This window comes from Equus asinus, chromosome 17, assembly GCF_041296235.1.
Source record: "Equus asinus isolate D_3611 breed Donkey chromosome 17, EquAss-T2T_v2, whole genome shotgun sequence".
Classification (NCBI taxonomy): domain Eukaryota; kingdom Metazoa; phylum Chordata; class Mammalia; order Perissodactyla; family Equidae; genus Equus; species Equus asinus.
The window spans coordinates 41935938-41951816 of record NC_091806.1 but is presented as its reverse complement, the minus strand read 5'-3'; the positions used below and the strand labels follow the sequence as shown (position 1 = coordinate 41951816).

Genomic DNA, 15879 nt, shown 5'->3' with positions numbered 1-15879 from the left:
CAAAGCAGGAATTTGCCAGAATTAGACAGTGGCGCTCTTGGAGCCTAATTCCTGTCTGCCTATCACTCAAAGGAACTACCTGTAAGAATTACGACAACAACTCACGGAGAAACCCAGGATATGCCAGAGTCATAGGATCACATCACTGAAATGATGTGGAAGACCATCTACATCAACATCCTCACTCTACACACAAGGAAACCGAGGCCCTAAAAGGTGACGTAACCTACTTGTTCAAGGTCACACTTCAAGACACAATAAAGCAACAATCAGAATTTAGTACTCCTTAATCTAAGCTCAACAGTCTTCAATTACTACAGTATTAACAGCTATCTTTAAATGCCATTAAAAATTTTTTGTTTATGAAAGTCTCAATGTTTTCACTGATAACTATTAACAATTCATTCACTTAATTAACCATTAAGGAATTAACAAATAATTATCCAGTACCTACTCTATGCCATGTCCTGTACTTGGTGCTGAATGAGTACTTACTGTGTACTCCATTACCTGCATTTTCACGTTTAATCCTCACGTTATAATAAGGTAAGCATAATTATTATCTCTATTTTAAGGATTAAAATATAGGAGGATGAAGTCATCTGCCCATGGTCTTCAGTAAGGAAATGCCTTTATAAAAAGTAAACCGTGCCCTTCTGCCGCAGCAGCCGTGGCTCCGTGGTACCCCGTGGCCGAGGGGGCCTCAGCAAGGGCCACAGGTAAGCAAGATGCCACCAAGCCGAGGCACAGCTGCTGGCATGGGCATCTCACCAGGCACAGCAGGTCAGCGCCAGATGAGACCCAAGAGGTGTGTGGCTTTGTTCCTCGTGAAAGGCGCCCCCGATGGGAGGAGCTGAGCAGCGTTCTGGCTGCCACCAGGAGAGGACGGTGGCTAAGGACAGAGACCCCTCCCCACTCCGTGAATAATAAAACCTTTATAGAAAAAAAGTAAACTATAATCACACTTATAAGTTTACCCTAACAAAAATCTGATTTTTGTTTTAAACATTGTAACTTTCTGTGCGATTCCACTTAAAAAAGGGGACCTACTGTCTCCTCAAAAAACTAAAAATAGAACTACTATATGACCCAGCTATCCCAGTACTGGGTATCTACCCCAACAACTTGAAATCAACAATCTAAAGTAACATATACATCCCTATGTTCACTGCAGCACTATTCACAATAGCCAAGACATGTAAGCAATCCAAGCGCCCATCGACCGATGATTGGATAAAGAAGATGTGGTGTATATATACAATGGACTGCTACTCAGCCAGAAAAAAAGACAAATTCATCCCATTTGCAACAACATGGAAGGACCTGGAGGGGAATCATGTTAAGCAAAATAAGCCAGACTGAGAAAGACAAACACTAGACGATTTCACTCATATGTAGAATTGAACAAACACATGGACAAAGAGAACAGCTCAGTGGTTACCAGGGGAAGGGGTGGGGGATGGACACAGAGAGTGAAGAGGAGCACTTATGTGGCGACAGACAAGAAATACTGTACAACTGAAGTCTCACATCGATGTAAACTATTATGAATTCAATTAAAAGAAAGGATCTATTGTCAAAAAAGTCTGGCAAACCAGAGATCCCTCCGTAGCACCTAACACTGCTCTAACCACACAGGAAGTGCAGAACTGGGTATTCGAGGTTGGGGGACCCTTTTGAAGAGCTTTAAATAGCCTGTTTTCTTACACTTTCCAAGACCCCAGAACAGACAGTATTGGAAGTAATTTGACTGAAGGCCAACTGCTAGGAAAGCAATCAAATAACGGAAGACAAAGGGAAGGGCTTTTACTACCAGGTAATAAGTTTTGGCCTGAAGAAAATTAAATAAGGTCCAAAGGAGAAGAAAGCAGGAGTTCTCTTAAGTATGACTCACCAAACAGTTCTACAAAACTGGTTACCTACTTTCAGAGCATAAAATCTCTGCGGTATAAGACTAAATTAGTTAAAAGTTTCATTTACCGTCTTTCCCAGCAGGAATTCCTTTATCTTTGATTGCTAAATAGATTTCACGAGGCCCACAGCAGCAACATACCCAAGTGCTAAGCAGAGCTCCTGTTATGGAGCTTTTAAAATAAGCTTTGTAAATAAATAAGAGCCTAACGCGATATTCTGAAAAGCAACAATCACCCTAAGGTCACCTTGTAAGGAAAGGAGAACCTTGGAAAAACTGGAGCATAAAAAAATTCATTTTGGGGGCTAGCCCCAGGGCCGAGTGGTTAAGTTCGTGCGCTTCGCTTGGGAAGCCCAGGGTTTCACCAGTTCGAATCCTGGGCGCGGACATGGCACTGCTCATCAGGCCATGCTGAGGCAGCATCCCACATGCCACAACTAAAAATACACGACTGTGTAGCAAGGGGCTTTGGGGAGTAAAAGGAAAAAACAAAACCTTTAAAAAATCATTTTAAGGAGAAAATTGATTTTAACAAGTGGTCTACTGCTTTGGGAAATATTTGTATAAGAAAACCAAATCAAGCAACCATTAAAAGAAACAAACCACTTTTCCTCATTATACAGTGTGTTTTTATTCTAGCTATAACCTTGATGACGTAAGTCAGAGGCTAAGAAAAATGGCACTCTGATGAGTAATCAATGGCATGCAGTATGTCCAATGTAAACGGTTACCTGAGAAGTCTGTCAGAAGTCTTGCTAGGACATGCTTGTTCACTGGTTCAGTCTTGCTAAGGCTGGAAAGAACATCTACCCTAGCAGTCTCTTTGAGAACAGTGGGCTTTCTGGAAATCCCAAGATCAGATCCAGTCTTGACATCTGTGTGTTCTAGGACATCATACGATTGCTGTGGCCAAGAAGATTCTGGAGCAAATGTTAAAGTCTCCTTGAGTATTTCTTCAGAAGGTGATTCCACTTCATCCTGTGCAGAAGCGCACTTCTCCTGCCTTTCACTCAGTTCTTTAAGGGCTCTGATTGTGAGCTGTTCCTGTTCCAAGTCAAGAGATGCTGCTGGAGTCCGTCGGGTAGGGAAAACATCCAGAAGCTCACTTCCATTTGCTTCTCTGCTTTGTTCAGTGTATTTGCCTTTTACGTCTTTAATTTCAGAACCACCTGACTCACCTTCATGCAAGACTTCTCCCGGAAGAGATGGTTTGAAGCCCGCAGTCTTCTCTGAGGTTGCTGCACAAGCTTCACCTTCATCTACTATTCCTCTCTCTCTGGTTTCTGTAAAGGCTGCTACCAGGTCCTCTGGGGAGGAATCATCTGTATCTTTAACACTTTTTTCATGGAATGACCCCAAACAGGCAGACGTTGTCACATTTAGTGAGAATTCTGTCTCATTACAAACATCTGGAGATGCTGAAGGACGTCTTGGCCTCTCACTTGTCACAGGCCTTACAGGAGAAACTTCCCTCACACTACCTGGCTGCTTCACCTGTTCCGACAGGACACTCACATCAGGCACGTGTGCACACGCCGCCTCACCACCAGCTGGGCTCCCCTCAAGAACATCAGGCTGAACCGGCTGTGGCTCAGAGTCAGTGACTGACCCTTCCAAGTTCTCAGATGTCTTACTTCCCCTGTTACAACTGAGAATCTTGTTGACTTCTCTTTCATCTGTTTTTACAACAGCACTTGGAACGGGAATGGGTTTTTCAGCCTGAATTTTGTTACCTTCAAATAAAATATCTGCTGTGATGTCCTCTATTACTGTGTCATCAGACTCACCAGAACTATCAGCCTCTGTCAATTCTCCCAACACAGAGCTCTGCCAGTTCATCTCACCTTTCACGTGGCCATCAGGTAAAACCACCGTCACGGTGTCTGCTCCAGGACCCAAAGAGACGCATTTCTCAAGTGGGGACCCAGCTGGCTCTGAAAGTGTGCCACCTTGTTTCTGCACACTGCCTCCTACACCCTTGGTACTGACCTCCTTAGTGGAATCAAGACAGTCTGGTGCAGGTCTTTCAGTGAAGGCACTTTCTTGTGGGAGAGACGCTTCTGTCCAATCACTCGTTGATTTGGTGATGCGAGTGCTCCCATTAATAGAACGTACAGGAATTTTCTGATGAGCGTTAGTTTTAAGATTTACAACTGGAATCTCTGAATCATATTCACTCATGTCAAGTCCTATAGTTTTCGTGACGCAGTCAGATTTTTCACTCTGCTGTTTCACTTGGGGAACCAAATCCCAAGTCAATATTTCATTGGTGAAGTTATGCATATCATTCACACATCTAGACACCTCTTGCAATGCTGCAGTTGTGTGTGAAAACTGTCGAGTGAGCAATGCAGAGGTTGGGCACCGCCCTGCCTCTTCATTTCGCAGTGGAAATACTCTGTCATGCGACTCTGAAATTTCTGCTGATGATTCGCCATTAGTGTGCATTGCCCAGCTACCAAAATCATTAGTGCTCTCCTTATACGCGTCTTTAAACTCTTCGTCAAATGCTGCTTTGTCAATAATTACTTCAAATGGTGATTCAGGAGAATCCTGCTCAATAACACCACCTCCTGAAACTTCAGATGGGGACGAAGAATCTGTACAAACGTCTTCTGCCTTCGACGGCTTGGTGGGTGTTTTCTGGGCTGTCAGCAAAACGAACTTGTCTTCAGCACCTAGGGCAGTGTTATCGTCCCTACTTGCTACCTCATTTGGGTTCTTGGACTCTTGATCTCTATTTCTTTGCTGTTCCACTTGACCAGCTTCCTTTGAGAGAAAAGCAAGGTGCTGTGGGAAACTGGCTGGAACGGAAGGACGGTTACAGTGAACTCCTTCTGCAACAGAAACTGGGGCGTCAGCTGTGTCTTCACTGGCCCCCTGAGGCTTGTCCATCTTTTTCACATCTAGAAGAGCCAAGTGGTCTTTTCCTTCTTGGGCTAAAATGGGCTGGCTGCCTAACTCTTTGCTTTTTTCTCCATGTAGTATTGTAAGGTCAGTGTTACGTATTTCAGAAGATGACAAAAAGGAGGAAGTCATAATTTCTGAAGGTGGCTCATCAGAGCAAAGAGAGCTCAATCCCTCTATGGTTAGAATTTGAAAGAAGAACAATTGTTTACCAGGTACAATTACACATTAGCTAGGCAGCCAAGCAGCATGCTTTTTATTTTTGAAATCATATATATACACACAGGATGTATATATACACATACACATAAACATGTAACAAAACAAGGATCAAAAGTTATCCTGTAAGACATGCATAAAATTGCCAATGCTGAAACAGAAAAGCCTTTTGCATCATGCTACAAATTGCAAATGACAAAAAACTGTCATGACAAATACTTTTCAGTCTACTTTCTCCACTGTAAAGGTAAAGCATAAAGAAGGGTAATGAGACTGGGAAACCCGCGGAAGGTTCTCCCCTTGTTTTTCGGTACAGCTATTCAACAGAAACAACGTCATCCAGACAGAATAAGGAGCTTGATGTCATGGAGCACAGCCACGCTCCTCTAGAAGCTGACTATTCCACACACAGCACTACTACAAACCCACTGGGATGGTGTGCAATCTGAGAAGGAAAAAACGTAGCGACCAGAGTTCTTTCCGATTTTCAGGAGATACAGCAGACCCCTCCTGAGCCTAAAAATCAGGCTTGAATTATTCTATTCTGTTCACAGTGACGATCGGTTCCAGGGACAGAAGACCTCAATGTTTTAAACTAAAGAGTACTAAAAAGGCTGGCCTGCTCTAAATTAACCAAAAGTGAACCATGCAAATTGGTTTCTTTGGTTAAGAAGGGTTAACTCTAGAAATCCTTTTAAAACAGAAAATATCCCTCTAACAGTAATATATTGTCTTATCAGTTATTAATACCACAGGACCATTGATTTACCACATTGTTTTCCAATTTTCCAATCCAGCAAGTTTTTACTGTGGAAAAAGGTCAAAACAGCTGTCTCGAGGGACTGGCCAGTGGCATACTAGTTAAGTTCTCATGTTCTGCTTTGGTGGTCCAGGGTTCGTAGGTTTGGATCCCAGGCAGGGACCTAGCACAGCTCATCCAGTCATGCTGTGGTGGCGTCCCACATAAAACAGAGGAAGATTGGCAACAGATGTTGGCTCAGGGCCAATCTTCCTCACAAAGAAACAAAAACAACTGTCCCAAGGGCAGGTACTGTCTTCCTCGCACACTGTTGTATCTCTGGAGCTGGAACAAGCCAGGACTTAAATAAACAGTTCCAGATGAATGAGTCAAAGACTCAGCTCGGTCAGGCGAGACCCGAGTGAGCTCAGGACAGCAACGCCTTGGGTGTGAATGAGTAACTGGGAAGACGTGAAAGAGAAAAAACCTTTGGGATCACCTTTATTCGGTTTATGTTCTTTCTCATGTGAGAAGCTGAATAATAATTAGACAAAATCAAAATTACGACCTTATTCAAAATCATTTTTTAAAGACGGAAAGAAATATCTTACTGAAATAAGTAAAATTCCACCATAAAAATGATTCCAAATGCCAGATAACGTTCCTCTATTTCAACACATCACTGAAATTTGATCTAATAGGATTTGACCTTTAGAATAGTGTAACTGTAATCTGGGCAGTGGGGAAAAAGTCTTTGTAAATTGAGGGAAAACAGGTAAAGTTTGATGGTACCAACTGTACTAGTGGGACAGACAACAGGTGAAACAAGCCGTAATTCATACCTAGTTCTAACGTAGCAAACATGGTTTCCCATCTACTATCACATAGTATGGACATTCAGCAAGCCTGGATTAAGGATATAATGGAAATGAAACTGAGCACTGTAGCTTAAAAGGTTCAAAAACCTGAAATTTAAAGAAGTATAGGCTACATCTAAATCAGAAATATTCCACACTCTGAGCTATGTATTGTTAATCAACTTACTGGTTACTGTTTCTACCAGGAAACACGCAATGGACTGAATCTGGATTAAAGGAGAACTGACTGGGAACCCTTCCCTTCCAACAGGAACGGAACCTGGAGGGGAGCAAAACCGACTCCACCTCACAGGGAACACCGTTCACACGCCTCTAGAGATTGAGATCTCAGACGAGCCAGACCCGTCAGCTCACACACACAAGTGGACAAAATGAACTAGCAAACATTCAGCAGAAATTTAGAGTGCCGATTACGTGTAAGACAGTTTTAGAAACCAGGTTAAAAGCAGTGAACGAAACAGAAAAAATCCTTGCCCTGGTGGAGCGTACAATACAGAGGGGGAGACTGACAAGAGGCAGAATCAGTAAGTAAAATGATGACGATGAGGTGGTGGGCTTGAGGAAACGAAAAAGAAAGTAACCCCACCGAATGCTATCATGCAATGCACACATTACCGGGGGAAAAGCAGGGGAGGAACGTTCTCCGCCTTGTCAGGACACACACGTGTCCGTTTTCCAAGCCTTGTTTCTTTCCTATCTTCTGTGAACTCTTAGTACTCCCCAAGCTCTGAGTTAGGTATATAATAACTGAGATAGAGCTGGAAGATTAGGTTAGAAACCCTCTTCAAAGAACACCAGCAAGTCGTGTTCTGAATGCCGTGACTGCCTGACAAACTTCAAACACTTTACCAAAGATTCTTCAATGCGCCAGAATTGTACAAAAAGAACTTTAACCATGTTCCCTAATAGTAATTGTGTGACTTAACATTTGGGGTGGCGAGCTTCGGGGGTACGGTACGATGCTGCATTCCTTCCTCGGTGATGGTGAGATGCAGGTGCTAGCTCTCAGGACTGTCAATCAAGCTTCCCCACCCGGAGCAAAGTAAGGTAGCATCCTCATCTGTGGTTTAATTTTAAATCATCTTGTTTAGAATCTCAGCAAATGAAAAGAAGTTTCTTTGGCTAGTTGAAACCCTAACAAACTTGGATAGAACTGACTTGTACCAAGTCAATGGAAAAAATTGGGCTGGAAGAGTTTATAGAAGCGTGAAAATATTAACCAGAACAAAGAGCAGAATCTAGTACACCTTTTAGAACAGATTCCATAAGTGAAGACTCTTCCAGGTAGTCAGTATGGCACTTAATAGTCATTGGTGTTGTCCAATGGAAATCTGAAGGTAGTTACCTTTGAAAATACTATACACAGGGGCCGGCCCAGTGGCGCAGCGGTTTCTCGGCAACCCGGGGTTTGCCGGTTTGGATCCCAGGTGCAGACATGGCACTGCTTGGCAAGCCATGCTGTGGTAGGCGTCCCACATATAAAGTAGAGGAAGATGGGCACGAATGTTAGCTCAGGGCCAGTCTTCCTCAGCAAAAAGAGGAGGATTGGCAGCAGTTAGCTCAGGGCTAATCTTCCTCAAAAGGAAAAAATAAAATAAAATACTATACACAGTAAAACTGCCTCATGGAATAACTGGCTTATCTTACATCTCAGTAAATGTCCACTACCTTTCCTTTTTCAAAAGATCCAGCCCTTCAGACGCACTACAAGAGACTTTCAACATTACTTAAAAAATCTCATTATGAATATTATCTAGATTAGTTATTTGCTGTAATGGGATTTAATGTGAATATTCATTTTCAGGAATTCTAATCCCTTAAAAATATGGTATTACTCTCATTATTAACAAGAGTTATACATCTAATAAATCTGTTAAAAGGGAGTCAACATATGGTAAGAGGGGAAAAATGTCATAACCCACAGTGATCATGAGAATGTTCCCAAATTTATCCACTACTGAGCTCCCTGCTTACCTATAATCTTCTCAAACTCTAAATACTTAGAAGTCTCCATTTAAGTATATTATCTGAAATAAGACTAGGAAACTAAGTGGGCAGTCATATTCTAAATTTCTAGACCACTCCCCAAACAAAAATTCCTATTAAAAGATGCAAAATCCTTTTTCACACTTACTAATCGTGTGGCCTTGGCAAATTGCTTAATCTCATCTAAAAAAATGGGGATACTGAAGCACCTACCTTGAGGACTGCTTAGAAAGTACCTTGCACTTAGCAAATCCTCAATATATGTCCCCAAACACCACATTCTCAAAAAAAAAACAAAAACAAAAAACAAAAACAAAACTCTCCCGGCACAGAAGCTCCAAAACATATGCCTTTTTGTTAGAGGAGGGAAAAAAGGCACACTGTCCAGTCATAACCACCATCACCTGGTACGCGGCACAGAAAATCCTCATTCAGAATTTTAGACACACTCCCCCCCCCCAACATTCACACATAAAAGGAATTTAAAGAGTTTTATCTATTTCAAAATTTTGGGAAATGCAACTTCTGAATCAGTTGGTACAAACCAAACGCCTATGACATTCCAAGAACTGTGCTAGGTTCTACGTGGATAAAGACATTTAAGAGAGTCCACTACATAAAAAAATTCGAAGCCAAAGTTGAAAGAGAGAAGAAAGAACTTTCCCTGAACACTGTCTCAGCAAACGCTCTTCACCATCAAGGTCAAAGTATATTTTAGGTCAATGTACAACCAGCTGAACAATTTAACCACCTCGCAGGAATGCAGCCTTTGGCACCGTCATTTACAGTCTCTTTCAAACTTGGGAGCAGCTACTAGCACTTTATGGGCTTTATCTCTGACTTCCTGACTCAGAATTTCCTGAGGAGGACAGAGCTCAGAAATCTGCATCACAAGTTTCCCAGGTAATGAACCTGGCTTGAGAACCACAGCTTTACCGCATGTTATTTGTTTTAGAAGGGTAGAAAAGCCAAGCCGTACTTCTGAACTCTAGTCCTGCAAGCGCCCACAGGAGATGAGACTGACACTCTCCACTCTCACCCCAGCTCAGACCGTCTCCGTCCAGGAGCACAACTCACAGCGGGGTAGGGCGTGGGGCAGGAGTGGGCCTACGTGCCTGCCTTAAGTACTTCCACACACTAATTTTTTATTTTTTTAATCAAAGATTGGCACCTGAGCTAACATTTCTTGCCAATCATCTTCTTTTCTTCTTCTCCCCAAAGCGCCCAGTACACAGTTGTGTATTCTAGTTGCAGGTCCTTTTGGCTCTGCTGTGTGGGACGCCGCCTCAGCATGACTGATGAGCGGTGCTGGGTCGGTGCCCAGGATCCAAACCAGCGAAACCCTGGGCTGCTGAAGCGGAGCGCACAAACCTAACCATTTGGCCACAGGGCCCGCCACCTACACACTAATTTTAAAATAGATTAACTCAAAACTTTGATTGGCAAAAGCTCCATTTGACTAGAGAATGTGGAGTGGGAATTGAGACTTTTCTCTCCTCTATGCCCAGAGGGTATTTTATCTCACAGAGCAAGGCGAGGACAAAAATGACAGATGAAAAAACAACTTCCAAATGAATACTGTGTTCGCATCAGGTAAATACATTCAAACTGAAAAGAAACCCTTCATACACTATTCACTCTACCCTTCAAAATACCTTCTCTTTACTTGGCTTCTTGTTCCCCAAACTGTCTTTCAGAAAGAGATTTAGAACTTTTTTATTCAAGTGTTTATAATTTAATTACTCAAAACATAATGTGATCTAGAAACAAGTCAACAATAATAAATGTTATATCCTCTATCAGGGTTCTAACAGAGTGAATAGCTTAAAATTATATATGGTTACTTTCCCCTCTTCACTTAGGAAATTCATTACTTTTAACTAAAAAGGATACTTGTAACATGGAAAAACCATACACATCAGTAAAGAAGTGATGCCAGCCTGCAGTAGCCACGAAGTTACTTTTCCACGTACATAATACGCATATTCACACAAGGCAGGCTTGAAATATTCAGGTATAGGTTTTCCTACACTTGAATTTTCTCATGTTCACAAAACAAGAAGGAAAGACAAATTATCGTGCGAAACAGTCAGCAACTTTCAGCCACAGCATCAAAATAGGAAGTTAGCCAGCAGACACTCTGCAGCCACGCTAGATCCTGAACAAAAAGGCTCTTTTGTACAAAGAAAAATGTTTTGCTTTTGTTAAAAAAAAAGGCTGTAACTGGCAAAATTTTTCTCCTCAATGTTTGCCCCAAAGTTCAGCGTTTAACTTCCTATTCCAGATGCCTACTGCATTGCTCAGATCGAATGCAAGTGTTCATTACTGCAAACGTGCTTCCAATTCCGCATGGTGCATGGATCCCCTTTCCAATCTTATTTTCACCTACTTTCCTTCCAATGTTTTCTAAAGAAAATTGCAATATTTTCCAGCCTCTACTCGCAATAGCAATAATATGGCTAAAATAGTAATCTCTGCCTCTTCTGCTCTCATAATTTTAACATGAATCCCAAAATGACATCTCTAAAAATATCTGTAAACTCTAATACACAACTAACATACTTTGTCATCTTTACCATAGGTAGGTAGCAGTTTTGAGCATGGACTTGGAGTTCTAGGTCTGACTCACTGTGTGACCTTGAACAAGTCATTTCATCATTTTAAAACCTCCGTTTCCTCAACTGGTAAAAGAGCTGGTAGCTTTTCTGTACAACTGGCTGTGAGGATTAAATGAGATGATTTACATAAAGTACTGAGCATCATAAAATAAAAGCTCAAGAAAAACCAGCTACATACTACATCTATACCTGTTAATATCTTTATATTACATTACAGGAAAATGTCATTAAAATTTACTCCCCCATTTTGAAATGCTCAGGGCTTAGACTGAAATTTAACTCTGTTAAATGAGAAAAAAGGAATCAGTAAGATTACAAAGGACCTACTCAGGAGTACAACTCATTTAAGAAGGAACTGATTATGCCACTGGCATTTTCATCACGAATCTATTCATTAGCTTTCAAAAAGCTCAACCTGCGAGCTTGAGTAGCAGTATACTTCAAAGTAGTACTATTTAATAAATACTGCATACTTTCCTTTTGAAAAATTTAACTGCCTTTTCTTTACTCAGTCCAAATTAATGAGACTTTTTGCTACATGCATCTCCCTGAAGCCCAGTAATGATACGTATATATTTCAGGATTAAAAATGCCATTCTTAAATATGAAAATATCCTATTTAATTATTGCTACATATACCTCAGTATGGTTACATCTGTAAAAGCAAAGCACAGCTCCCCAAGGCTAAACGCCTAAGGAGTGTGGGCGCCCAGACCAGCAGTCAGCTGGATTAGTGCCGTGACGGACCCCAGGTGCCGGCTGGGGCAGCAGTCAGTCTGAAAGGCCTGCGTTGGCCCAGACTGGTCCCGGCTTCTCTCCCCAGAGGTTTTTATCCAGCTAACCAAGTACATCAACAACTTCCTCTTCTCTTATTTTTAGTAAGGCAGACTACAAGTTACCAGCGTTGGCTACCCTAGAACACACTTAATCACTTGCCAAGGGGTTCCTTCAAACGCCGAACAGGCTGGTCTCTAGATCTGCCAAGGATGTGGGGAGCCAAGTGGGTTACTTTTCCATTATGTGTTTTTTTTTTGCAGGAGAAAACGCAGGTAATAGAGGCTAGATTGAAACACCTATAGGGTTATGACGTTTTAAACTGCCTCTTTACAATACCGTCTTAACAATAACACTATCCTGAATGGGCACTGGTCAAAATAACTCTTTATAAGCAAAAAAGAAGAACGACAAATCTATTTTCTTTTACAAACTTTCATACTCACTGTGAAACTAAAGCCTACTGCAACATTAGTTTTTAATTAGAAAATTCTTTTTTTATTTACCTCCACTCTACTTGAGTGTACGTCTAATTTTTCCTAACAGGGATTAAAATAATCCTTTAAGCTATGACAGTTATCTTCTCAACATTCCACTCATTAGTTATATTAGGCTTGGGTTGCAATGTTACACTATTTAGGATATCAATTATCCCCTTTCTGTATGAAAAAAGTGCCTGGAAGTTATAACTACAAAGAATGTATTTTAAAAGATCTGAAATATTTATGATAAAAAATTATTTGTTCTATTTACACTATGATATTTTTACCGGTTTATCATCCAGAGTAGAATAAATGTAATACTTACTTGCCTAAATTATTAAATTTCTCATGTGGGGAAAAAACCCTTAAAAATATAAATCTGGTTGGCAGAGGAGATGGGGGTGGGGGAGGGCAATGGGGTAAAGGGGCACATTTGTATGGTGACGGATAAAAACTGGACTGTTGGTGGTGAATACGATGCAGGCTATACAGAAACTGAAGATACCGTGACATACACCTGAAATTTACAGAATGTTGTAAGCCAGTATGACCCCAATAAAATATTTTTTTAAAAAATATATAAATCTGGTTGGGTTCCAGTTGTCAAGAATCAACTTTGTATATTTGAGTTACTTTCTAACATTCACAAAATATCTTCTAATGAAAACAAGTTAATTTCAAAGGTCATGATTTGAAGAGATACCCAAATTCACACAATGAGGTACATTATAAAGGGGTTGGGGTCTCCAACGTTATGAGTTTGAATTAAAAACAACAAATTATCACTTAGAAGCAACAAATTATCTACCAAGTTTCCTAAGAAGAAGATTAAAGCCAGCAAAAATTTTACTAAGTTCATTTTATTCCATTATATTTGTATTCTTATAAGGTCAAAGTCCTCCTAACAAACCAGCATCCAGACTTCCCACCTAGAGAATTCCAGCTGGGACAATAAACTGCTTGCACAGGGCTTCTCCGACCTACCTAGTGAGTTTAATTACCTTTTTTAAAATGAGGGTTTTCCAGTGACCTATATTTGAGGTCGAGTACAACAGCACAAATGACACAGCGCCTATTATTAGTGCAAATCAACGAAGCACACAGTGCTCTCCTGCAGATTCTTGGCAGCGCTACCCCCCAAATGTATAGCCATCACACTCTGATTCCCTTCCTCAGATGAAAACAAAAAGCCAGTTTAATCTCTAGGAAAACAAACCTTGCTTGCCTAAAAGTCAACTGATTTGTTCAACGTTCCTAGGCAATTTGGAACTAGCCTCGCTTCTGGGATAAATCTCATGCAAATTAGCACTAAAGTGCTCTAGCTAGGTGGGTGTTATCAGGAGCTCCGTGGAAGCACAATTTCATACTGTTTTCCAGATCTCCTACCTCTCCACACCAGTACATAACCGCAAATCAATAAGTTAAATGCATTCTAGGGGCGGGTTGTCTCTGAGCCACAAATCTATCTGCTCCAAATTCCATGGGTGAGTTTTAATTTTTAAGAAATACTCAAAACTATGCCTAAAGTGTATGCTATGTTAAAGATCCACCTTTAGGGTCCATTCTATTTAACTTCTACAGGAAAGCCACTGAAAACTGCTAAATGTAAAGAACTGGCTTGTAATTGACTTTTATTTTAAGGGATTTGGGGCCAATAGAAAACTTGTGCCTCATGCCCCCAGTTACAGCCTCTTTCTCAACATTTTTCTTTTATTAATGCACAAAAAAATGACAGACTTGCCTTGTGAGGTCGAAAATAGAGATACAGGCTGAGAGGAAGAGGAAGAAACAAAGGAATCTGAAAGAAAATATACAGCGTGAGAAACTGACAACCTCACATAGGAATTTTAACTTTAACGTTCCTTTTTTTTTCTTTTTTGGCCAACCATCACAATTTCATTGGGTTTAAGCAAGAGGGGAAAACCCCAATCTGTATTTCCAATTACTGTTTTCACTCACCTGGCAGAAAAACCTTATTTCATTTTCAAGATGCATTTCTAAAAGTTAATCAATTCAATTTTTTTGGTCAAATATTCTCACCTTCAAAGGAAGAAAAGAGGAACCCCTAGTATTTTTAAACAAATATAACCTCAAGGGAGATGATGCTCCCCTGCAACTGTGTGGGAAGAAAAACAGGTAGCTGAGAACTAATGGATATTTGCTTTTAACCATTTTCAACTGCATTTTGAGGAGTTAGTCACTAATATGAGCATTTAAACAGACAGTTGGCAAATATGCAAAGTTGACCCTGAATACTTAAAAAAAAAAAAAAATCACAATTAATCCTGGGAAAATAGGACTACATGATAAATCTTCCATTTCCTAAAATTATACTCTTGTAAATTTGGCAACATGTATCAAAATTTTAAACGCACATACCTTCCCCACCATCCCCTGTACATATTCTTTAACTCTGCAATTATACTTCTAGGAATTAACCTACAGAATCTATTTGCATATAGGGACAAAGACATGTGTATGAGGATATTCATAAGAACACTAGTTATAAATAATAGGAAAAATCTAAATGACCATCACCAGAAGACTAATTAGTTGTATCCAAAGAATGGAATACTTGCTGCTGTGAAAAAGAACGAGGCGCAGCTATATATGTGGATTGAATTTAAAAAGCAAAGTGCAGAAGTGCATACAGTGTGCCCCTACTTGTTACGTGGCAACAAAAGGGACTTTGAGGTCTGGGGTGGGAGGGTGATTTGCTTTTCACTACAGCCCTTGGTCCTTTCAAAAAAAAAAAAATCAATCAAATAAACCAAGAATATAAATTATCTTTCCAGTAAAAATGGAAAAAAGTTAATAAAAACAGCACATGAAAAACAAAACCTTCTAAAGTTTCCCCAAGTTGTTTCCCAACATCGTAAATTTTTATGCACAGCAACTATTCTGGTACAGAACACAGACAACCAATAAGAGTTTTGCAACAATATTGCGTGAAGTCTTCTAACTCACAAAACCACACTACATTCACAGGCTGTATTTATGTTATAGGCAACTGAACTCGAGAATGGCAACCTTAATTCTCAAATGCCTTTAATTAAATCAAACACTATCTAGTTTGATTAGCTATTAACTAGTTCCAGGCACTGTATTTGCACTGCTAATACAGAGATGACAGCTGTGCCCACCAGTAACTGAAAAAGAAATACAGGCCAGGGGCCGGCCCGGTAGCGCAGCGGCTAAGTGCCCACGTTCCGCTTCTCCGTGGCTTGGGGTCCCCGGTTCAGATCCCAGGTGCGGACACAGCACTGCTTGGCACACCATGCTGTGGCAGGCGTCCCACGTATGAAGTAGAGGAAGATAGGCATGGATGTTAGCTCAGGGCCGGTCTTCCTCAGCAAAAAGAGGA

General features: G+C 40.8%; 1 protein-coding gene across 3 annotated transcripts in view; it reads right to left on the bottom strand.

Moving 5' to 3' along the window:
• Nucleotides 1-15879, bottom strand: part of RTN3 (reticulon 3) — a 61400-nt gene that overhangs the window by 31988 nt on the left and 13533 nt on the right. The window contains exons 2-3 of one of the 3 annotated variants that reach the window (XM_014844960.3): nucleotides 14257-14313; nucleotides 2644-4995 (exon numbers count right to left, since the gene is read on the bottom strand). The exons of 1 other annotated variant lie outside the window; for it this stretch is intronic. In XM_014844960.3, the coding sequence (XP_014700446.2) occupies nucleotides 2644-4995; nucleotides 14257-14313 (2409 nt within the window). The remainder of the gene's footprint in view (nucleotides 1-2643; nucleotides 4996-14256; nucleotides 14314-15879) is intronic. One more of the 3 variants, XM_070488057.1, reaches the window with a different exon arrangement.